The sequence below is a fragment of the Gigantopelta aegis genome, chromosome 10 (genome assembly GCF_016097555.1).
Source record: "Gigantopelta aegis isolate Gae_Host chromosome 10, Gae_host_genome, whole genome shotgun sequence".
Lineage (NCBI taxonomy): Eukaryota > Metazoa > Mollusca > Gastropoda > Neomphalida > Peltospiridae > Gigantopelta > Gigantopelta aegis.
In genome coordinates, this window is record NC_054708.1 from 55,007,944 (window position 1) to 55,034,376 (window position 26,433).

The following is a 26,433-nucleotide window of genomic DNA, read 5'->3' on the forward strand; positions in this document are numbered from 1 at the left end:
ATGCTAATTCTCAACATCACTGAGTGTATCGAATCTCGATTCGCTACATTTATTCAAGACATCTTGATGGCAGCTGACATATTTGATCCAGCCAACTTGCCAACTGAACAAGGAGATCTTTCCACATATGGGAACCACGATGTGGATTCACTGATTGACCACTTTGAACATATCCTGTCTTCTCAATGTGATGTCAGTGCGGTACATGGGGAATGGATGATGCTGAAGTTGGATCTCTCAAAACATCACAAGACCATGACATATGCAGCAATATGGGAAAAATAATTCACTGAGAAACAAAATCTGTATTCAAACATCCTCCAACTTGTACAAATCGTTCTGGTCTTGCACGTCTCTACCTCTCAAGTTGAAAGGGTATTCTCCTGCATAAAAAGAATACTGGGAAACTGGCGACTCAATTTGAAATTGAGCACTATGGAGCATCTTCTGAGAATCTGCTCAGATGGTCCGAAACCAGTGGAATTTGATCCATTACCTTCTGTAATGAGATGGAACAGCAGCAGTGTTTGTTCAAGGAGACCAGATACGTCATAATCTCTCTACACCAAAGTTGTCTTTAAAAGACACAACAAAATTAAAATACTGTTTTGTTTAATGACACCACTACAATACTTTGATTTATTGATGAATTACCAATTTAACAGAATTACAGATAAAGGTTTTTTTCTGGTTAACTTGACTTCCTAAAAAAAGACTGCCTTGGTGCCCTTTGAAAATGTATGAACGTAGCCTGTGTGCCTTTTAGGTTAGCCTTGGTGCCCTTCATTTCCTAGATTTTTAAAGGCTATTATAGCCTGCCTTTTTAACACCAAATTTCGAATTTTAACATGCAAAATTAAGAAGTGAAAACGTTTATTGTCTACTTTAGTATATTTTAATTTATTTAAAAAATATATACATGATTAAGGTGTTACTAGTATACGCACTAAACTGAAAGTTCTACTAACACTTTATAAAATATCAATTCTGAAATAGGATTAGGATGGTACGAATGTCGATAATACGTTGTCAAGATCAAAGCAGTTTTAAAGAACGACTCTAGTACCGTATCCTCAACCGAACGTTCTTCGTACAGCGCAAGATTTCTCTTTTAATTTCTTGAGACGAACCCTACAATTTGAAATTGGCAAACGCACATGTTAACTGAAACTGACAACAGGGTGTCATTTGTGCTTTGCCGGGAAAAATATCCGCCCGGTCCCCCCCTCCCCTAACCCCAACCCCAACCCCTAACCCTAACTAAAAATAATAATGGAGGGGACAGGGCAGATATTATACCCTTTGCCGAGCTATGGCGGCACAGGCGACAAAGCAAGCGTATACTTTCGACGATCTCCGTTCATAGCGATCTCACAAGTTTTTTAAAAGTACATTTGAGCCTGTATTTCATATTTGTACATGATGTTATAATATTAAATATGGTAACCAGAGACTGTATCTTTAAAACCCAAAATAACGCTTAAATTTAAAAACATTTCACTGTGCCAGTTGTTTAGGTCTTGTTAATTTTTGCTAAACGAGTCATTTCCCCATAATTGAAAACTTCCATTCATGGGAGGGGTGGGGTGGGGGATGGTGGGGAAATCAAAATATTTTGTTGTTAAAAATAATTCTTTAAAATGTATTCCATGAGTACAGCATAATATTATTTAGAAAGTATCCGCGGTCCCCAAATTTAGCGTGAAAACGGTAGTCGCCTGCATTGGGATTTCCCGCAAATAAGCACGCCACCTGGTGGCCGAACCAACCACAAAAATAACTATACCTTGAACGTAATCTACAGATGTCAATTTCACCTGATGGGTTTCCTTAAGCTCTTGCCATACTCTCTTGCAAACAAATTCCAACACCCACCCATTAATTTGCTTTAACTTGGTGACACTATCATCCATGCAGAATGATGCCGCCATTTTCAAATAATATTTTTTTTAAATGTTAACTTCAGTTACAGGTGTGACAACTTCTGAAAACATTGTGTACGCATAATTAAACTCTTGAAAATAATATAACTAATATCTCGCAATAATTTTCACGTTAAAACAAAATAGATTCTTCTAGTAACTTGGCTGTCTTTGGGGTTCATTTTGTTTAAAGTTACGAAAACATCCGGAGATTCACGAAGAAAATGCCGAAAAGGATATCGGTCTAACACTTGTTTTGTAATTATTGTTACGTCAATATAAACATAAATATGATTTTGCAAACAAACAAGGACCAGTCAATATTTTATTGACAGTACTTTTTGTAGTTTTGTTTTGCTAAGTAAATATATCTTTAAAATGTCACAACGTAAGATGAAACGACCATCATCAGCAAGACATAAGATCAAATATGAAACATTTTCCCAGTTTGTGAGGTGAAGAGTGTACTAAATGCGTTGTTAGACGCCATATGCATGTCCAAATTGGCTGTTGTCAAGAACGCTAACAACGATTAATCGGACTGGTTACCAGTCATATCGTCCCCGTTTGAAAACGTCCCCGGTTCCTACCCAAACGTCCCCGGTCACACTTAAAGGTCCACAATCATGGCACATTATTAATACACGGTATATAAAAAAAATGCATAAAGATTACATTATGAAACATAAAAAACAAAAATACCACCCCAATTATTAATAAAGCGACTTTTTGTAAAAATTAAAATACTCGGGGGAAAAAAAACTGATCCAGCCGATTTGACCCGGATCTGACCTGTGATGTAGCATCCGGTGAATTCCACTCATTCATTAGTAGGTTTGCATGGCGACAGCGTGTAATGATTCTTCGAAAAATAGCTCTTTCTTATTGGATGTTAGTTTGGACATGTCGCATTTGTCTATTTATTCTAATGCCACCTCGATTGGTGAGGAAGAAGGAGAGAATCTGTTAGGGGTACTTCCCTATCAGTTTGAACCGGAGTACTCCAATGATGATCCGGCGAGCCAAATGCAGTCAGCCTATTTGCAGTCAGGAACCCGAAGGTTGCCTGGAAACAAAAACAAAGCCCATATGTTAATGCCAAGATGTATATTTTTCCTACATTTATTTTTTTGGTTCTAATTTTAGCGTTATCAGTAAACAACATAGCAGATGTCTTGGATCTAGAGACAGTAACCCCCCCCAGGAGTCGGCCCAATTTTGAAGTTTATCAATATCTTTTTGAATATCTTCTTTAACTTTTTCTAAACACTTTCCAGAGTGCCCAAAGGCCGTATCATCAGCAAAAAGACCAATACTCAGCTGTCATGGCTCAAGACTTCAGAAAAGGATTCTGCTATATTGACAGAAAAGGTTCTGTTAGCTATGAAACATTCAATAAATGTAAACATGGAGCCTCTAATACCCATGTTATACACTTTAATTAGTAAGCCATGACGCCAAACCATGTCGTAGGCCTTTTCCAGATCAACAAAGATGCCAACCACTTTTTTGCCCAAACTAAAAGCATTAGAAATTTCAGACTAGCCTAAATAAGTGGTCGGTCGTTGTTAGTGCTGGGACTGGGAACTCTATTAACGTGCCCATATCCTTAAAGGTTCAGGCACGCCGACCATGGATGCAGTCTCTGACATAGCCAGTGAGTGGTTCCAGGGCATGTGGGGGGGGGGGGGAGGAGGGAGGGGAGCAGTTGAGATGATGGGGGCACTTTAGAATAATTTTGTTGGTAAGACCATAGTCCAAAAATAATGGGGTGGGGGAATTAGATTAGTAAAAAAAAAAGTAATATAAGAATTTCAAATGCACCAAAAAGTAATTAAAAACCCCCAGGATATGAATTTAAAACCTTAAATTAGCTGGTGCAGTTTTGAGTCGGGCTCATCTAAATAAAAATCATTAATATAGTTAATATATTTAATAAGAAAACCCCCAACATACAACATATTTAATTAATTATTTGGAGCCCTGGAGGCTAAGGATTCGCAAGGGGGAGGGGGGGGGGGGGCATCACACCCAATAAGGATATCCATGTTAAATCAATGAGGCCACTAAATTTTGCTTATAACAACTAATTAAGAATCCCACTCACTAACACCAAACATCAGAGACGAGACATTTAAAATTTTATTGTTGTCTGTTTTGAGGATTTAATGCCCAATGAGGCTAATTCTTTGATGTTTTTATCTACCCCCTTTACTTGTTTATTTAACGCACAGCCTCCCAATGCAAAGAACTACACGCAGCTTTAAAACTGAATACTTAACTATAAGACTGCATATCCTTACAGCATAATAAACTGGTTTTATTTAATGACTTGGACTACTCATGGTACACTCATCGTATGATTTGTTCTATGTACATAAGACAACATGTTTTTATTTAATGACTTAGGCTACTCATGGTACACTCATCATATGATTTGTTCTATGTACATAAGACAACATGTTTTTATTTTAATCACTACTTGTAAAGTTAACAATAGCTTGCTTTTACTAACACACACACACCCCCACCCCACCCACCCCCCTGTCCCTGTCTTGGACAGAAACTCTGGCTGTCAGTTTGTGCCCACGACAGGCATCCTTGAGCACCTCTGGTGATGTAAGCACTTTAATAATTTGTCCAGTCCAGTCCTGTTTTAATATTTTGAGGATATTTGCCACAGAAACATGCCTATTCAGTCAAATTCACCATCTAGAATCGTTTAGAAACCCCATAATGACACAGGGACGTTATGGTCGGTCATTCGTATGCGGGGACAAAATGTACTGTAACATCCTAGAAAGCACATCGGGGCATTATTTAAAACGTTATAGTCCTTCGTACGCAGAGACGATATGACGCGGGAACTTTATGACTGGTCACCATCGGACTATCCCAATTACTAAGTTACGGTCAACAACAGTCACTTTTACATCCATGTTTTGACTGTACACAATAAATAAAACATATCCAACAGTAATTTTTGATAGGGTAAAATTTATTATTAATAAATAGCATGAAAAACAGGACTTCACAACTAGTAGTTTGTCTTGAACATGTTCGTTCTAAGTATACTTTACAGTAGATAAGATTCTTAAGATGTAATAATTTTAAAGTTTTTTTTTTTTTTGCAACTGATGGCTATCTTTGCTTAAATGATCAAACACTTGAAACATTAATATGCAAAGAGAAAAGTTCTACTAATTTTTTATTTTATATTTGTTTTGCTTCAGTTCAACTCGACTGCGACATATTCAGGATCTCTTGGATGAAAAACAGAGCTCATTAGCCAAACCTGATGCCATTCTTTGTATTACTGGTATATGTCAACTTCGCAAGTCATTGTCGTCAATAGGTGACATAAGATATATTTACTTTGCACGATATGCACTTTTAGAGTTGGTCTTGTATTTTCACTTTAATTCATTTATTTATTTATTGAGGTGTTTAAAGACAGTTTAACATTTGTTTCTTATCACAATGTCATGTTGAAGTTTTTTTCTTCTTGATAGTTTTAATTTAAAAAACCCCACAGTGTTAATAGTTTTATTACCTGAATATTTAGATATTTAAATTTTAATTTTGGGTAGTTTATTCATATATAAAGTTCACCTTAGATTGGAGAACAGTATAAAATTGTGTATTTAATTCAACAATTGTTCAAATGTTTTTAGAACCAGTTCTTTCTTCCTTTAAAAGCATAGTAAACAATATGCAAAAAACCCGAAAAATATTTAAAATATTGTTTACACATCAATCAGCGAAAAGAGGAGTTTGATTTTTGAGCTGTTGTGAAAGTAAGTGTGATGTTACACATTCTTGACCAGACTGAGTTCTCTAGTTACTAATGATAATGAAATAATTTATTAAAGTAATGGTTTTGTCTCCATCATGGTCTGTCCCACATACAGCTTTTAGGACTAATACTGAGCTGAAATTTTGTTTATAGCTTTATTATGTACAGTTATATATCAAGTTTCGCTTTCCTGAGAATTTGCACATGTATGACTTAGTTATGACCCCCAAACTGTAAACTTGGGAGATATGCAACATTTTTGGACTTACCTGTAGTAGGGGACATATACATCTTGTTTTAATAGTACTTTCAAAATGCTTGTTTTCATTTCAAGATATATAATAATCAACCTAATACATCGGACTTGGACTTAACATTATTATTAAAAACTGAGAAACTTAATACAATTAAATATGACTCCAAATTGTTTGATGATACTTTTGCTTTAAATATGTTTTAAATTAATTGTGTTAAAGTTACCATATAAACTTACAAATTGTATGCAAAGTTAGTGCCACACATGTATCAGTTATCGGTCTTGGTGGTGTTGTGGTTAAGCCATCAGACATACGGCTGGTAGGTACTGGGTTCGCTGCCTGGTACAGGCTCTCACCCAGAGCGAGTTTTAACGACTCAGTGGGTAGGTGTAAGACCACTACACCCTTTTCTCTCTGACTAACCACTAACAACTAACCCACCGTCCTGGACAGACAGCGCAGATAGCTGAGGTGTGTGCCCAGGACAGTGTGCTTGAACCTTAATTGGATATAAGCACAAAAATAAGTTGAAATAAATTAATGTTTCAGCTGTCAATAACCATTCATACCACAAGTACATTTATGAGGTAACTAATGTGTACCATGCCTCTATTTCAGGGCAGTGGGTTAGTTGTTAATTGTTAGTGGTTAGTAAGAAAGAAGAGTGTCTAGTGGTCTTATACCTACCCAATGAGTCATTAAAACTCGCTCTGGATGGAGCTGGTACCAGGCTGCGAACCCAGTACCTACCAGCCTGTAGACCGATGGCCTAACCACGATGCCACCAAGGCCGGTCTCTAGCAAGAAGAGTCAAGTGATGTTAGGAGAAAAATCACAAAAAATAACAGCAGTGCAAGTTTATTCAATATTGTATTTCGCAACTATACTGTAATGCTATTGACAGTACTGTGTTAAATGTTTGATTGGTGTGTTGGGCATTTTATTTGTTATTTCTCTTTTGTTTGGATAGGGTGGGGTTTTTAGGGAGTTGTCCCCAATTTTATTTTTTAATTTATTTTTCGTTTATTATTTGTCAATTGATGACATTCTCAAAAAATTTAACAGTGGTACTTTTCTTCTTTTGAAAGTGTTATTTAGTTGTCCTTAGAGTTTCCTTTTGCCCTGGAAGGTTAAAAATAGGCATAAACAAATGTTGACCAATGATAACTGTCTACCTTGACATTGTCACATTGATCTGTGGCAATAAAAAACAAACAAAAAACAAACTTACATTGCAGTGCCTAAAAACAACTAAAAAACAAGATAAACCTCAACTGTCTATATATTTGAAAGGGGTATTTCAAATGTATGCAATTAAACAGATTTATTGCAACTTTTATCAGTGGTAAAACAACCTATATACATGTAGAAGCATGGTACAAGTGTTGTCATTTTATAAATAGAATTCAGCTGTTCTGAACTGTTTATTAGTTTCTGTGTGTATATGTTGCATTGTTTTTAATTCATTATATTTTTGGTTTGCTTAATAATTTGATATTATTATTTCACACTTTTTTATTCATTACATTACAGGTTTTCTTGATATGACAGTGTCAGCTATTAATTAATTTTTAGACCTTAAGATAAATTAAAAATGAAAATTGGTTTGCAAATTTAAATTGTTAAAAATATATACAATGTATTGCCATCGATGTATTTTATCTTAAATTCGTAGTCTTGAATAAATTTAAATTGTAAGTGTACTTTGGCTAAGTAATCTACACCTTTTTTCAAAAAGTATATTTTAGAGCAGTATATTAAAAAAAGAGATAATTTTTATTTATAAGTATACCTTAACCAATTTTTTTTTTTTTTAGATATTTTTGTAATTTTATCTGATCCAAATAGATCACTGACAGTTTATTGATATGTTCCACGGTAATATGACAGTGTTAATTTGCTGGTGTATTTCTCTTAGCCTTTTTTCTGTAAACTGACCAAATATCTATACATTTGTTTATTACAGGCATTGACAGCCGATACAATGATGGAAACTATGAACTGGTAAACTATCTGTTATTTGGATTTTTTGACGTTCGCAAAGCAGAACTTGAAAGGTGAGGTTACATTCCTTATTCCTTATTTATGTGCAGGCATTTAAATAAATTATATTTCTACAAATTCTGTTAACATGGTTCAGGGTTCTTACGTGTCTTAAAATTCCTGGAATGTCCTTGAATTTTGTGATTTTAAAATCCAAGCCTGGAATGTCCTGGAAAAAGCATTCAATTTTATTGTGTCCTGGAAATGTCCTGGAAATTTAGGCCAAAAATTGTGTGGTTTCATTTCTTTTTATTCACGTCTTTACTTTTGTTGTCTTCATAACCTGTCTACCAGCCTCGGTGGCGTAGTGGTTAGGCCATCGGTCTACAGGCTGGTAGGTACTGGGTTCGGATCCCAGTCGAGGCATGGGATTTTTAATCCAGATACCGACTCCAAACCCTGAGTGAGTGCTCCGCAAGGCTCAATGGGTAGGTGTACACCACTTGCACCGACCAGTGATCCATAACTGGTTCAACAAAGGCCATGGTTTGTGCTATCCTGCCTGTGGGAAGCGCAAATAAAAGATCCCTTGCTGCTAATCGGAAAGAGTAGCCCATGTAGTGGCGACAGCAGGTTTCCTCTCAAAATCTGTGTGGTCCTTAACCATATGTCTGACACCATATAACCGTAAATAAAATGTGTTCAGTGCGTCGTTAAAAAAACCATTTCTTTCTTTCTTTCTTTCTTTCATAACCTGTCTGAATTTAGACAATGATTTGTTATAAAAACATTCATTGATGGAACATTTCATGTCCTGGAAAAATAAAAAAACAATTATTTGAAAAGTCCCGGAAATGTCCTTGAATTGTATGGGTTTTTTCAAGTGTAAGAACCCTGTGGTTGGGGTGGGGGAGTGGGAGGGGGTGAAGTTGGGGAACATGAAGATATGAAAGAAAAGGAAATTAATAACACCTCATCACAGGTTAAACCATGGCTATTTCGACACTTGGTCCAAAGAGATAATTCATTTTGAACAAAGCAAACTAAAACAGTAAACGTTTGAGTTAACCTTAGTTAAAGTAAACTATAAACTCATTTTCCTTTTTAGATCTGGCTTTGATGAGGAGGTTATTGATGGTAAGTACATCTGTATGATTAGATAAAACTATATAACTGTGCTTTAAAGTAAGTTTCGTAATTAAAGGGACATAACCTAGTTTTAAACACTAATGTATATTTTTGACTATTATAGCTTTTTTTGATAACTGAAATCATACTTAACTTAGATTTTAGGGTTTAGATTATAAATTTCCGTACATTCGAAGTGTTTTTAATATCACAAAATGCATTTCTCATATTTTTAAAAACGCACTTGCGTCTGAGAAGTAAGAGTTATGAAGTCGAATTTTTGTCCGTTTTCAGAGGGTATTTCACCATTTCAAAGTCACTGACTCATGTTTGACTCAATTGTAACTTTATCCAATTTTGTTCCAGGTTTGTAGATTAACTAAATTTAGTGTTCATTTTCACGGGTTGAAACTAGGGTATGTCCCTTTAAATACATTTATAAGCTACATGTAAGTGTTTAATGTATATATTATGTAATTTCTGAAGTGTAATGTATGAGAGATTCAGAAAATAGCTTTTCTGAATATGAAATGTTTCACTTCATACCACTTTAAGGATTATTAATCGACTTTGGATGAGTAAACTAAATATTCAGCTACCAGCAGGTCATATGTTAAGGAATATAATACATGTAGCTATCTTTTGTTTTTCATGTCATCAAAATAATGGGGGGGGGGGGGTTCTTTGTAAAGAAATTTACCTTTGTGGTGTCTTGGTTAATGTATAAGATTTAAGGCTGGCAGGTACCTGATCCACACAGTTTTGTTGTATGCTGTATGAATGTGTAGTGCATTAGCATGAAGCCACTCATACATAAATGTGTAGAGTGGTTCTGTGGTTCATTCTTCCATGAACATCAGTATAAAATACCATGAAATGTCTTTTAAACTCTTTCCACCCAGAGCGAGTTTTAGCGACTAAGTAGGTAGGTGTAATACCGCTATATGCTCATTTCTCTCACTAACCACTAACTAACAACTAACCCACTGCCCTGGACAGACATCCCAGATAGTTGAGGTGTGTGCCTAGGACAGCATGCTTGAACCTTAATTGGATATAAGCACGAAAATAAGTTGAAATGATGAATTGAAAACTCTTTCTTCAATGGGTGACTTCTTTATTCAAGTAGGAAATCAATACACAGTATTCTACATTCTGCATTTGCTTTTCGATCATGCAATAGCCAAATGAAAGAATTCTCACATTCTTGTAAACATACATTAATATTCTGAGGAGAACAACTTTAAAAAACCCTTTTTTTTATGTTATTTTAATAACCAATAACATTTACTGATTCAATATTTACTAATAATGTAAACAGTTATTTTTATCATCTTAAACAGTAATTAAAAGAAGCTGTCTAGAACTATCTGTTGATAAAAGTAATGTAAAACTGAGATTTCATGGAGTTAAGAATGTTTTTTTATTATTCAAATCATATGATATCATTAGAACCAATCCATGCATTTATAACAAGGGAGTATTTTCAGACTGGAATTATATATTTGTGAAATTATGTATTGACACTAACCCAGAGTGAATGACAGGGTACATCTTATTGGGGAGGTATTTAAGTTAGCAAAACTCATTCATTAAATACCAACTAGTAATCTTTGTCTATACACCTGAGATAGTTGATGTGTTTTCTCAGGACAATGTGCCTGAGCCTTTGAAGACTGTAGGCATAAAAACAAGCCTCTGAGAAATGAAGCTTTGAGTAACCCATTTATGGGTCATGTAAGAATAAATTCAGGTAACAGATTTCCTTGTTGTGTAAGCCATTATGTCCATGTAAATGATTATCTAACTTTAATGCACAAACAAAAAATAGGTGTTAAAAAAATTAGATTTGCATGAGCAATGTATGAATGAAATTATCGTTCGTGCAGTTTTCAAAGGTTTGGGGAAAAAAGGATTCTGATTGGATGTTTTGTTTCAGATTTGATGATACTGATCCGCAAGTGTTCAGTGGATGTGTATTGCAATCCCATCAATTACCACTACCTCTTGCCCTACGTCAGTCACTGGCATAACATTACCTTCCACTGCTTGACAGAGGATCAAGTAAGCCTTCTTTTTTTCTATTTTTTATGTTAAATTCTGTCTGCTTAACCGAAAATACTTCCAAATGTTTTAGCATTAAACTTTGGATATGCTAACATTTTGATTAGCACTGCCTGCTCCACACAGATTCATTTAATCTAAAATGTACATGTAAGGATGTTCATTATTACTTATAGGGACATACCCTAGTTTTTAAACACTAAGGCATAGTTTTGACTATTAAAGCCATTTTTGATAACTGAAATCATACTTTACTTAGATTTTATTGTTTAGATTATACATTTCCACACATTCAGAATGTTTTTAGTCATGCTGGTGATTTTAACATCACAAAAGGCATTTCTCATATTTTAAAAAATGCACGTGCATCTGAGAAGTAACAGTTATGGAGTTTTAGTCTATTTTTAGAGGGTATTTCACCATTTCACAGTCACAGACTCATGTTTCACTCAATTGTAACTTTATCCAAATGTGTTACAGGTTTGTAGATTAACTAAACTTAGTGTTAATTTTCATGCGCTGAAACTAGGGTCTGTCCCTTTAATCTTATATGCTATAATATTTTGAACTTCTTTTTTTTCCAGTATAAAGATGAAGAGGTGGGTGAGAATTTCAAAATTCAGTCTCTCATCACTATGGTATCTGGTTGTAAGAAGATTGGAATACCGTACAGTAGCACAGGCAAATAAACTATATTGACATTCTTTGTGGATATCCAACACCATATAACCATCATTAAAAGGTGTTGAGCGTGTTGTTAAATTATATTGACATTCTTTGTGGATATCCAACACCATATAACCATCATTAAAAGGTGTTGAGCGTGTTGTTAAATTAAAAACATGTCATTCTTTTCTTTCCTTCTGGATAATGTAGAATTATTTATTATGTTGAATCTCGTTATTGCTCTATATGTTTTATTATATTAATTAACAAGGTCCCAGATTTGAGGCCATTTGTCTAATTAGAGTTAACAACTATAAAATAAAGTTGTTTGTATTTCTGTTATTATTTATTTTAATTGGTATTATTTTCCTGGGTGTTTTTATTCCTATAAACTATTTTTAAATCATAGAATGCCACATTTTACTTTGAATAAGGCTGTTTTGTGCTTTTGTGTTCTGCGCCCAGGATGTTTATATGAATTATCCCCCTTTGATGAGAAACATTTTTATTTATCCATTTGATGTTGATAAACCGGCCTCAGTGGTGTCGTGGTTAAGCCATTAGGCATAAGGCTGGTAGGCACTGGGTTCACAGCCCCAGGACCGACTCCCACCCAGAGCAAGTTTTTAACAACTCATTGGGTAGGTGTAAAACCACTACACCCTCTTCTCTCTCACTAACAACTAACCCACTGTCCTAGACAGACGGCTCATGTAGCTGAGATGTGTGCCCAGGACAGTGTGCTTGAATCTTAATTGGATATAAGCACGAAAATAAATTAAAATGAAAATGAAATGATTTTGATGTGTTAGCTTTTTACTATTTATTCTTAGAACCAAAGTACCAAACTTTGTCAAATTAATAGTGTAGTACAATGTAGTAGTAGTACCTGCAGTTTACCATGTTACTTTTGCTGGGAAAATGTTGCTTTTGATTTGTCTTCATGTCCATTTATTAATTTGACTATTTGCAATGCATTGTTCTATATTTCTTGTTTTATGAGATGAACAGATCATGATAACACCATGTTGCTTTGTTGGCTGTATTTTTAAATTATTCACTCAATTTTTTTAATATCCCAAGAAATGGAATCATCTTCATTGCTTTCTGGTTTGATAATCAAATGTTTTTTGCATTTATTAATTTCAGAAGTAACATGTAATTCTTTATAGATATAATTGACTAAAAGGAATATAATTATTGTGAAATGTGTTAGTGATAATAAGCATGTTTATTTCAGCTCGACCACAAACATTTGACAAATTGCTTATTGAGAAATGGCCAGTTGTGCAAGCGTATGCCTTGGAACACTTTGGCAGGTAAAATATATGTTGTAGTACCGGTGGCATTTGATGTTGTTTTATTATGCTGCCACAAAATTGTCTTAGAATAATTTGAGGCTGGAGTTTATGTGTATACACATTATGCTTATCAGAAATTAAATTTTGGAGGCTATATAATTTATTAATTTAAAAATTTTGTACAATCTGGTACACGTTTATTTATTGACAATAATCCTTCTACTCTTCTTTTAAATGTGAAAATCTAGGATGTTCCCATTAAAATAGAATCATATTAGATAGGCAGAACACTGAAAACTAAAAGTTATGATAGGTGTTATTGTAGCTTAAATTACACTTTTCTTTTTAGTGGAGGTTTCCTTACTATGAAGAAAGAGGTACGTTCTTACTTGTCATGCTTTTTAAAAATTCAAATTAATAATAAATTCTTTGTTATAGACAAACCAAATGTTGCAGTTTGGTAAAGATGCTTCTACATGTATAAAAGTAAACTTGTGACTTTCAAAGTAAAATCAGACTCTTGATTTAACTGATGCATTGTTTGTCAGTGTAGGTACCAGGAGATTTTCAATACAAAATGAAATGTGTAATTGTCACACCATTATATGTAGCTTGTATTTTAAAATACATTGCAGTAATACCAAATTGCTAAACATTTTGTCTTAGTATGATGCATGTCCATTTTCAGTTATTACCTTTAGGATCTTATTTTTGAAGCTATCGATATTGTAAAACCATCATAGAATATGGCATGCATCGTAGTGACATCATAGCTTATGACGGTTTTACGACATCATAGTTGCAGGGGGTTCATTTTACTGTTGCCCAGTCACAGTGAAAGCCCTCAAAACCTGACAGGAATTTCCGTAAAACTTGTTTCTTTTCATGGTTCCTTTTTAAATAGCAGTACTGAAAAGTACCTCTTTAAATCAGATATCCCTTAAAACCAGTGTCTTGTTTAGATGGGTTTTGCTGTATTTCATAGTAAGTTGCCGTGTATGTTTTCATTTTTGGTTGGTAAAATCATTAAAGTTACATTTGTTACACATGTTAGAAGTAATTATAGATAGGAAGAGACAGATTTTAGAAATTCCACTTTGTTACGTTGACAATAACAGGTAACTCATTTAATATTATCTGTTTATCCTATAACTTACCCATAATATTCATGTCATAAACCCATTTGATATTTACTATTATTAACTCGGTTAATAATGTTTAGCTGTCAATGGGTCATTTGTTTACAGCCAACAAAACTTGTATACCTGTATAAAACATTTTGATGAATTTTAGTTAAAAAAGTGTGTGATGTCATATTACTGGTGAGGAGACTTGAGAACTTTGATTGACTAAATATCAAATTAAAAGGTTCTTTTACAAGTGTTATAGGATAAATAGAATTCACTACTCATGTTTTTTTTAATATGTAAAATATCAGCCTCGTCTAGTAAATCGGTATTTGTCTTGGCAGTCTCGACAAACACGGATTAACATAGACTCAGTTGATATTTTCCACATTATAAACACTTGTGATGAATGCTCTATTTGTGTAATGTCACTGTTTGTAGGTTGTTGATGTGAGTAGTTGTGTGCGTGAATTCTACAGTCTGATGGATCCTGTATCTCTAGAAATGATGGTTACTCACGTAAGGCTTTTTTTATTTTCTTGACTTTTATTCTGTTCCATATATCTTAACACAGCTGTATTTTTTATCTTATTTTAAAACTAGTGCTAAATATCTCTTTGTCAATTGTCAATTCAGGTGAAACTTTATTTTGTAAATAATTTAAGTTTGGTTTGAAGAAAAGTAAAAGTATTTTGGAAGTAACAAAAAAAACAACTTTTTTTTGTGTGCAATTTACAAATCAGTTAGCTCAGAAATAAATAACTTGTAGTAAATTTTATAGTATGAAAAAAGGCCTTCACAGTGGGATGGACTATAGTTTATATACTTTATTTGTATTTAGTTAACTTGTAGTTAACTGTTAAATTGTAATTGGTAATAACAGAGCACATTGATTAATTAATCATCGGCTATTGGATGTCGGGCGTTTGGTAATTCTGACTTGTAGTCATCAGAGGAAACCCGCTACATTTTTCCATTAGCAGCAAAGGATTTTTTATATGCTCTTTCCCAGTTAACTGTTAGATTTACATCAAAGGATTTCTGTAAATGCTGGTTAAAACTAAATAAAAGGATAAAATCATCACTTATTAAAAATATGTCTGTGTTTAGAAAGTAAATGTATCTGTATCTTGTATTTCAGAACCTACCTTTGCTTGAAAAACAATGGAACAACATGATGCTGACTATTAACATGGAGTTGTAAGTAAATCTCATTCAGATAATTTTAGAGTAGACAATGTAAAACAACTTTGCAAACAATGCATCCACCCAGGACAGATGTAGGAGTGGGATGAACGGAGAGGTGGATGAGATGGCATGGATAGATAGGATGGAGATTTGGATAGATGGGATGGAGAGGTGGATGGATGGAGAGATGTATGGATGGAGAGATGAATGGGGTGGAGAGATGGATTGTTGGAATGGCATGGATAGATGGATGATGTAATGGAGATATTGATAATGGGATGGATAAATGCGATTGAGAGATGAATGGATGGAGAGATGAGTGGATGGATGGGATAGAAAGATGGGTGATGGGATGGAGAGATGATAAATGGGATGGATGGAGAGATTGATGGATGGTGAGATGGGACGGAGATGTGCATGATTGGATGGGATAGAACGATGGATAATGGGATGGAGATATGGATGATGGGATGGGATAGTGGTTGGATAGGATGGAGAAATGGACAATGGGATGGAGAGATGGATGATGTGATGGATATATGGATGGATTGGATAGGATGGAATGAGATGGGGATGATGGGATGGGATGGGGTGAGATGGATGATGGGATGGGATAGACAGATGGATGATTGGGATGGAGAGATGGATGATGTGATGAAAATGTGAATGGATAGGATAGGATTGAGAGATTGAAGGGATGGAGAGATGGATGATGGGATGGGATGGAGAGATGGATGGGACGGGTTGGAGAGATGGATAAGATGGGATGGAGAGATGGATGGGATGGAGGATGGGATGGGATGGAGAGATGGACAATGGGATGGGATGGAGAGATGGATGATGGGATTTGTTGGAGAGATGGAGGATGGGATGGGAAAGTTGGAGAGATGGATGTGACAGGTTGGTGAGATGGATGATGGGGTGGGATGGGATGGAGAGATGGATGAGATGGGATGGAGAGATGGATGATGGGATGGGTTGGAGAGATATGAGATGGGATGGAGATATGGATGTGACGGGTTGGAGAGATGGATGATGGGATGGGATGGAGAGAAGGATGGGATGGGTTGGAGAGATGGATGGGATAGGATTGAGAGATGGATGGGATGGGATGGAGAGATGGATGACTGGGATGAGATGGATGATGGGATGGGTTGGAGAGATGTATGATGGGATGAGATGGATGATGGGGTGGGTTGAACAGATGTATGATGTGATGGAGAAATGATAGAGAAATGATGGATTGGATGGAGAAATGATGGATTGGATGGAGAAATGGATGATCAGAAGAGATGAGAGATGCGTGGAATGGAGAGATGGATGATTGGATCTGATGGAGAGATGGATGATTGGATCTGATGAAGAGATGATGTGATGAAGAGATGATAGAGAAATGATGGATTGGATGGAGAAATGATGGATTGGATGGAGAAATGGATGATCAGAAGGAATGAGAGATGCATGGAATGGAGAGATGGATGATTGGATCTAATGGAGAGATGGATGATTGGATCTGATGAAGAGATGGATGATTGGATCTGATGAAGAGATGATGAATGATGGGATGGAGAGGACCCTGAGGTGGGTGGATGGAAAGATGGATGTGACGGGTTGGAGAGATGGATGATGGGATGGGATTGAGAGATGGATGGGATGGGATGAAGAGAGGGATGACTGGGATGAGATGGATGATGGGATGGGTTGGAGAGATGTATGATGGGATGGAGAGATGATAAAGAAATGATGGATTGGATGGAGAAATGGATGATCAGAAGGGATGAGAGATGCATGATTGGATCTGATGGAGAGATGGATGATTGGATCTGATGGAGAGATGGATGATTGGATCTGATGAAGAGATGGATGATTGGATCTGATGGAGAGATGGATGATTGGATCTGATGAAGAGATGATGGATGATGGGATGGAGAGGACCCTGAGGTGGGTGGATGGAAAGATGGATGTGACGGGTTGGAGAGATGAATGGAATGGATTGGAAAGATAGGATGGGATGGAGAGATTGATGATGGGACAGGATGGACTGGAGAGATTTATGATAGGACAGGATGGACTGGAGAGATTGATGATGGGACAGGATGGACTGGAGAGATTGATGGGATGGGATGGAGGGGTTGAGTTGGAGAGATGGATGGGATGGGATGTGATGGGATGGGATGGAGAGATGGATGATGGGACGGGATGGACTGGAGAGATTGATGGGACGGGATAGAGGGGATGGGTAGAGAGATGGATGGGATGGGATGGGATGGACTGGAGAGATTGATGGGACAGGATAGAGGGGATGGGTTGGAGAGATGGATGGGATGGGATGGGATGGACTGGAGAGATTGATGGGACAGGATAGAGGGGATGGGTTGGAGAGATGGATGGGATGGGATGGGATGGAGAGATTGATGGGACGGGATAGAGGGGATGGGTTGGAGAGATGGATGGGATGGGATGGGATGGACTGGAGAGATTGATGGGACGGGATGGATAGATGGATAAAGGGATTGGATGGGATAGAGAGATGAATGGGATGGGATGGAGAGATGGATGTGTTGGAGAGATGGATGATGGGATGGGATGGATAGATGGATCTGATGGGTTAGAAAGATTACTGGAGTGGGATGGAGAGATGGATGATGGGATGGGATGGAGAGATGGATGTGATGGGATGGAGCGATGGAAGGGATGGATGGATAGATGGATGGGTTGGAGAGATGGAGAGATTGATGGGATAGGATGGAGAGATGGGATGGGATGGAGAGATGGATGAGACAGGTTGGAGAGATAGATAATAGGATGTAATGGAAAAATGGAGAGATGGATGGTATGGATTAGAGAGATGGATGGGATGGGATGGGTTGGAGAGATGGATGATGGGATGGGATGGAGAGATTGATGGGACAGAATGGAGAGATGGATGATGGAACGGGATGGACTGGAGAGATTGATGGGACGGGATGGAGAGATGGATGGAGGGGACGGGATGGAGAGATAGATGATGGGATGGAGAGATGGATGATGGGATGGGATGGAAATAGAGATGGATGATGGGATGGAAAGATAGATGGGATGGACTGGAGTAATGGATTGGATGGGTTGGAGAGATGGATGGGATGGGTTTGATTGAGAGATGGATGGGATTGGATGGAGAGATGGATGGGATGGGATGGAGAGATAGATGACTGGGATGAGATGGATCATGGAATGGGTTGGAGAGGTGGATCATGGGATGGGTTGGAGATGTGGATGATGGTATGGAAATATGATGGATGGGATGGAGAGATGATGGCTGGGATGGAGAGATGATGGATGGGATGGAGAGATGGATAGATGGATGGCTGGGATGGAGAGATGCATGATGAGAATGGATGGAGAGATGCATGGAATGGGGAGATGGATGATGGGATTGGATGGAGAGATGATGGATGGGATGGAGAGATGGAATGAATGAGGTGGGTGGATGGAAAGATGGATGGGATGGGGTGGGATGGGATGGGATGGAGAGATGAATGGATGGCATGGAGAGATGATTGGATCAGATCAGATAAATGGGATAGAGAGATTGATGATGGGATGGGATGGAAAGATGGATGATGGGATGGGATGGGATCAGATGTGATAGGATGAAGAGATGGATGGGGTAGATGGATAGAAAGCCATCAATATAGGATTTTTTTAGCAACAAGTGTGACTAAAAGATCAGTGCATGACAACCAGTTATATCTAACAAAATATGATCATGTTGAGTATTGATGGATGTGTAGAATATCTACAGGTGTTATTTTCTGACTTAAGGGCTTGTTAAATTTGATAAGGGGCTATAATAATTCATTTTTAACAACTTTTTTAGCTATATTCAACCCTGATAGAGGGAGAGGGATGGGAGGATTGGATTAGATTGGAGTGAAGGTCAGACAGACAAATACATAATACACAGTTTAATGACACTTTTTTTAACACATAGCAGGCATGATAATATTAATAGTCAACATTCTTGGGACTTTTAACATGTTAGTAAATATATGTTAAATGTAGGCAATTTCAACTTAAATAATTAAATAATTTCATAATCTTTCACTGATATGAAAAGTATAGTTTTCAAAGTAAGTCTGGTATATTTAGATTTAAAATATTTAAAAAGTATGACATTAAATGTGATATAAATTTTAAAATAAATGTAATAGATGTTTGAATCCCTGCAATGCACACAAATATATGCCCAATGATAAATATTAATTGTCTGATAAAATGTTGGACATTGCTAAACTGTATTTCTCGTTCCGGCTAGTGCACAACGATTGGTATATCAAAGACTGTGGTATGTGCTATCCTGTCTGTGGGATGGTGCATATAAAATACCCTTTGCTAGTAATGGAAAGATGTAGCAGGTTTCCTCTCTAAGACTATATGTCAAAATTATAAAATGTTTGACATCCAATAGCTGATGATTAATAAATCAATGTGCTCTAGTGGTGTTGTTATACAAAAACAAACAGTCCAAATTAGATCAGCCTAGACAATGCAGAAATGTTGTACATACTGAGTCAATGTTCCATCTTGTTTGTAAGATTCACTAAATTAAAGCTCCATGTAACATTGGACAATGTTAGCGACAACTCCAGCATGAAGAACACCTCAGGGACGTGGGCATTATTAATTGTTACCCACACCTTTAATGTACACAGTCTTCCCTCTGTTTTATGTCTCACCTTTACAACAAAAAAAAGGTGAAATATAGGTATTACTTTCCTGACGGCATCAATTTTTGAGTTAAATTTTAGTGTTAAAGTTTTGGGTTTAGATTATTTATTAACACACAACAAATTGTTACCCACACCTTTAATATTCACAGTCTTCCCTCTGTTTTATGTCTCGCTTTTACAACAACAAAAAGAAGGTGAAATATAGGTATTACTTTTCCGACCATCAACTTTTGAGTTAAATTTTAATGTTAAAGTTTTGGGTTTAGATAATTTTCTCACAAGCTATAAGTTCTAGGTCAATGAAGCTTGGGTTCTTGGATGTTCATCGCAGTGCACCGGAAAAGATGGGGTTTTGGTGTGGTGGTGGTGGGTTTTAAATTTTTTATATTTTTTTTATGGTAGGCGAAACATTTAATTCTGCAGAATTTGCATTTCTTCTTATTCAGTACTGTTGATTAATTATTTTCGTAATTCGAGGTTTCTGTTTGTAAAATGTAAAAGTCATTTTCTTCTGTCTTGCAGATCATCTCATCCTGGATATTTATCAGAAGCAATTGTTCTGGAGGTAATTGTATATTTAAAGATTTATTAATAACAGCACCTGCATTCATAGTGATGTAAAAATCCTTCTGGTTATAAAACAAAGCTGCTATATTCATAAAACGTAAAGCATGGCTTCTAGAATTTTATAAAAATCCACTAGCCATGGGATCTGTGATTTTAAAAAAGTACTAGCCATGAATAAAAATTCACTAGCCCTACTTTAAATAAATACAATTTTACTAATAGTAATAATCAGATATGTCACCTAAAGAGGAAGATTGAGCTTAAAAATCCTTAGATTGGTGTGGAAAGAGGGGCAGGATATTCATGTTTACAAAATAAGTAAATGCAGCATTTGACAAGGGTTTTTTCCACTAGCCGTTGGGCTAGTTATAGTAGTTATTTACTAGCCCAACACTGAATATCACTAGCCATGGGAGTGGGGCTACCATAATTTAGAAACCCTGTGTAAAGTTTTAGTGAAGAAATTTGTTAAAGGTAGTTTATTGGTAAATGCTTTCAATACAGACATTAGTGATATGGATTGTTGTGATCACTGAAGGGAAGTATTGAAGATGCCAAGTCCTTTTTAAGCACTATATTGTGTATCTTTCTAAAACTTAGCTTGTGATTTGAAATAGTAATGTTTTGCACATATAGTCATGTGAAGTTTATTTCTGAGCATACAACCTACAACTTCATACAGCACTGCCAAACCCAATATTTTCAAGTTATCAATGCAGTGTTTATGATCAGTTGTATTTTGAATTGAAACATATCCCAATGTTACAGATACTGGGTTTTTGTAAGTACCTTTTAGAAATATGTCATGAAACATATTTTTCTAAATGGTACTTACAAAAACCTAGTAACACTGAAATTTTGATATGTACCAGTCACAGCTTAAGCTTTTTTTTAGTCATTAGGACAACCAAGCATACATCAGGGCTGCGTTCAGCCAGACTGAGCAGAAAAACGTCCACTAGGCTGGTTTATGCGCTTCACGTTAAACCAAATAGCCACGTCAGGAACCAATCAAATAGTTTGCGAATGTTAGCAAAACATTCGCTGGGTCATCTTATGCCTGGTGTCAGGGTTCAAAATAGCGCTGTGCGAAAAGTGAAAAGCAATCCATTTTTTAGATCTAGTAGGTGAAATAAAAACCCACCTGCTAAAATTACCAAATAATTGCATGTCATTTTTTAGAAGACAGATGTATTTGTGATAATCTCATCTTCTATGTAGCTGAGGCTGAGCTCGTAATTCTGTTATATTTTATAATATTATAATGTTCTAAAATACATCTCTGAGGTCCTAATTTCCCACACACTGTCCCCAACCCTCCACTTAGTCCATGCTTCATGCTGTCTATGTCCTGCAGACCATATTTTTTCTTAGCAGGCCAAATTTCACTTCCTATTTTTAACCAATGACTACAACTAGAATTAAAAACAAAACAAAAAGACCCCCCAAAAAACCCCACCCTAAATAAATGCCAATACTACTGTTAAATGAACTATGGGTTATTTTATGTCAATAGAAGGTAATCATGTTTTGAACAATAAAAATTGAAAAACTTAAAAGAAATAAGTGAAATGAACAGTCCCTGAATTGTAGATTTACTGTTAGCTCAACACCTTTTCTTATCTGTGGTGCCCCGAATAAGAGTTGGAGGAAATTATGACCAACTAAAAAAACTGACATGACTGTCAAAACATATGTCAACTTTGTTTGTTTAATTGATATGAAATAAAACTTAAGTATACATGTATTTATTAAAAACAACTGTTCAGAAAAAATGTGTATTTACAGTGTGCTTTTTCAAGTTGCTTTTACCAAATGCATAAATAAAAGTGCACATTTTAGTGTGTACCTGACCTTTAAAGGCATTCAGTCATGGATTTAGTGGTCCTTAAAATTATTTCTCTAAATATTGATTATAAATTGAAATTACATTCATTTGGAATACCAAGCCACATTATTGTATTGTCCAAAATTGTATATATTTTCTGATAATACTTTGTTGGGTCATTAATTAGATCAACCATCTGTGACTGAGTGCCTTTAAATATCAAATATGGTTGGCATATCAAACATGTCACCAGTATTAAAATTATTCAAGTTAGCAAAATATTAAGTTCACCATTCTTTAACCAAATATTTGTAAAAGCAAATATATTGTGCTATGTTCTCACTTGTAGTGTTGTTATTTTACAGTCTCTGAAGACATATTTCAATCATGGAAGAACTGGTACTGAGTGTGCAAAGTCCAGGTAGAATTTTTTTAGTACATGTATTTTATTTTGCAATTAATTTAGTTTTAGTATATTTAATATATACTTGCAACTCTGTTAAATCTATAGAAGAGATGTCTCTAGATCACATTGATTGTCAGGGTGATCTTACTGCCCCCAGCATTTTGTTTTAAACAATATTTATTTCACAATCAAATATAGTGGTTTGGGATTGGCCAACACGCTAATGCCAATATTTAGGCTTCTCCCTACATTTAACACATACACATATATTGTATGTTTCCTTCTTACTGAATATGCTGCTTAAGGGGAACTACAGTAGTTGCTGGATGTAGCTTTGTGGTAGCTAGAGTAGTTAGTAAATCAGGTGTAATGGCAGGGCTGAGGAATTGCACTCGCCCGCTCGCCCGAAATGGTAAAAAAAAAAAACCCGGGCAAATCAATATCAAAACCCACTAGCACGTCAGTTGACTTACAATTTTGAGTAAAACTGTGCTGACAATGGTTTGTTTTATATATGGCAAATGAAAGTGGTCATAAGATTTGAGGTAAAATCTCAGGCTGGTGATAATATCTGCGGGCTAGTGGAATTTTTTTATTTACTAGCCCGGCTGGCTATTAAAAAAAATTCTGATTCCACAGGCCTGTAATGGGTCACACAATCTATTGCATTAGGTGATCCTGTTTAGTTTTTCCCCATCACAGACAGTGCCCAAAACAGAGAACATTTTGTTTTTATAATTTTGATGATTATAACATTTGCTATCAGTTTGAATATTGATTAGCAATTAGGAGTTAATGTTACATATTTGTGTAGCGATCTCTGAAACTGGCATAGTGAACTGCACTGCAATAATGGTATATCAAATGTTGCATTTTATGTGCTGTCCTGTCTATGGGTAAATGCATATAAAATACTATGTTGCTGTTTGATAGAAATAGCTTAGTGGCAGAAGAAGCTTTTCTTTTTTTATCTCTTGACCATGTTTTCAAAATAACCATATACTAGATGCTAAATAGTCACAGTTTAAAGTGATGCCTAGTTGTGATTAAACAAGTATATTATGTGACCAGCATTAGTGATGGACAGCATTGCATTTGTTTTGTGGGGGGGGGTTTTCTGTGTCTTGCAGTTTGTGATTTAGTAGTTTTTTGTGAAATGTTGTCAGGTCAGCTTCATTATCAAATGTATACATCCCAACTAAGTGGTAAATTTTATAATTATATTTTCCCCAATTCTTTAATTACAGTGTGCATTGACACCTGTCAAGTTAGTTTGTTTTGTTTAACGACACCACTAGAGCGAACTGATTTATTAATCATTGACTGTTGGATGTCAAACATTTGATAATTCTGACAAAGTCTTCTGAGAAAATCTACTACATTTTTTCATTATCATCAAGGGATATTGTATGTCCGCTTTGCTACAAACAGGACAGCACATACCATGGCAATTGAAATACCAGTCATGGGATACTGGTTGGGAAAGGAAAAAACCCAATCACAGATTGAATTCACTGATGGTATTTGATTCTATGATCCAAGCACCAGAAGTGAATGCTCTACCGACTTACCAAGATCCTACCCGTGACTCCTTGAGTTTCAATACTATTTTGGCACTAAAAATAATTTTGGGGCAGGACGAAGTCCAGTTGTAACATGTTCGCTTGATGCGCAGTCAATCTGGGGTCGATCCCTGTCGGTGGGCCCATTGGGCTATTTCCCATTCTAGCCAGTGCACCACGACTGGTATATCAAAGGTCATGGTATGTGCTGTCCTGTCTATGGGATGGTGCATATAAAAGATCCCTTGCTACTAATGGAAAAATGTAGCATGTTTCCTCTCTAAGACTATGTAAAAATTACCAAATCTTTGCCATCCAATAGCCGATGATTAAATCAATGTACTCTAGTGGTGTCGTTAAACAAAACATACTTTAACTTTAATTTAAAAAAAATTGCAATATTTGTGTAAAATATATACACAGTTCTTTGTTTTTAATATTATGCTGTGCACAACTGTGTGAGCATTCAAACGACTCTGGGGGCGAGACGTAGCCCGGTGGTCAAGCGCTCACTTGATGCACGGTTGGTTTAGGATCAATCCCCATCAGTGGGCCCATTGGGCTATTTCTCGTTCCAGCCAGTGCTCCACAACTGGTGTAACAAAGGCTGTGATATGTATTATCCTGTCTGTGGGATGGTGCATATAAAAGATCCCTTCCTGCTAATCGAAAAGAGTAGCCCATGAAGTGGCAACAACAGGTTTCCTTTCTCTATATCTGTGTGGTCCTCAACCATATGTCTGACGCCATATAACTATAAATAAAATGTGTTCAGTGCGTTGTTAAATAAACCATTTCCTTCATTCCTTCAAACGACTCTCTTTGTGGAAGCTGTTGAAAGGTTTCTGGTGCCTGTACAGGCATGTGCTGTACAAATGACAGTCCTCCTATAGAACTGGGAACTGGGAACTCTATTAACGTGCCCCTATCCAAAAGGTTCAGGCACACCCATCCCATGTTTGGGGTCTGACTTCACCAGTGGCCAACCCTCCTATAGAATGAATTGGGAACTGTGTATAGTGGTCAAGATCAACTCTCCTCTGTAGCTCTTACCTGACAGTGAGTCATGGCTGTACAGCATCACAACTCTCTCATAATATCTTTTGGAATCAGTCTTGTGCAGGGATATGGTATTAAATATGCAAATGGGAGATTCTTAATCATCATGTATGTTATGGCTTCTATTACACACTTTAGACATTTTACATTGTTTTGGTGTATTACCGCAGAGTAGATTAATGCATATTGTTGTAAATTTTCGTTGATAAAAAGACTTTCCTCTGACGTTAAAGTATCTTTAATAATAGAAACAACTTTTTATTGAGTTAAGCTCTGACTATGGTTGCAAAGCATTTTTAAAAAATTTCAATATTGACTTTAGTTTCAATATCGTAAGTTTTGACAGCCTTTGACAATATTAATTTTTGATACACTTGCAGCTTTCCCTGTGGACTCTCAGCTGTATGGATTTTATAATTTGGTGGAAATATGATTTTGATTTTTTTTTATGTTCCCATTTATTTCAGTTCAGGGAATTCATGGAAATCATTATTTGATTCTGCAAGTGTTCTCAAGGGAACCTGTTATTGCACATATTAAATCATCAGTGAAGACACTCTAAAGTATTAAACATGAATGTAACAGCTTTTTTCAGTATACATATAAGAGCTGTCACATGAGAAAACTTACAACTTGAGGCCACACAGGTGAATAGCCAAAAGCGACTGCTTAAGACAGGTGGCCGTTGATTACAGATTGCCACTTTTTCCATTTTCATCAAGGGATATTGTATATCCACTTTGCTACAAACAGGACAGCACATACCATGGCAATTGAAATACCAGTCATGGGGTACTGATTGGAAAAGGAATAAAAGACAATCAGCCATTGAGTTCACAGAGGGGATTAGATCCTGATCAAAACACG

General features: G+C 36.1%; 2 protein-coding genes across 2 annotated transcripts in view; one reads left to right on the forward strand and one right to left on the reverse strand.

Annotated features, from left to right (window-relative positions):
- Positions 1–2,130, reverse strand: part of LOC121383334 (telomeric repeat-binding factor 1-like) — a 39,696-nt gene extending 37,566 nt beyond the window's left edge. Inside the window, exon 1 of the mRNA XM_041513297.1 lies at positions 1,787–2,130. Within this exon, the coding sequence (XP_041369231.1) occupies positions 1,787–1,931 (145 nt within the window). The 5' untranslated portion in view covers positions 1,932–2,130. The remainder of the gene's footprint in view (positions 1–1,786) is intronic.
- A 127-nt stretch (positions 2,131–2,257) lies between these two features.
- LOC121382937 (uncharacterized protein C20orf194-like) overlaps positions 2,258–26,433 on the forward strand; it is a 113,434-nt gene continuing 89,258 nt past the window's right edge. The window contains exons 1-12 of the mRNA XM_041512622.1: positions 2,258–2,377; positions 5,156–5,277; positions 7,942–8,032; positions 9,067–9,095; positions 11,026–11,150; positions 11,735–11,831; positions 13,057–13,135; positions 13,467–13,494; positions 14,686–14,763; positions 15,386–15,444; positions 20,667–20,709; positions 22,905–22,960. Of these exons, the coding sequence (XP_041368556.1) occupies positions 2,301–2,377; positions 5,156–5,277; positions 7,942–8,032; positions 9,067–9,095; positions 11,026–11,150; positions 11,735–11,831; positions 13,057–13,135; positions 13,467–13,494; positions 14,686–14,763; positions 15,386–15,444; positions 20,667–20,709; positions 22,905–22,960 (884 nt within the window). The 5' untranslated portion in view covers positions 2,258–2,300. The remainder of the gene's footprint in view (positions 2,378–5,155; positions 5,278–7,941; positions 8,033–9,066; positions 9,096–11,025; positions 11,151–11,734; positions 11,832–13,056; positions 13,136–13,466; positions 13,495–14,685; positions 14,764–15,385; positions 15,445–20,666; positions 20,710–22,904; positions 22,961–26,433) is intronic.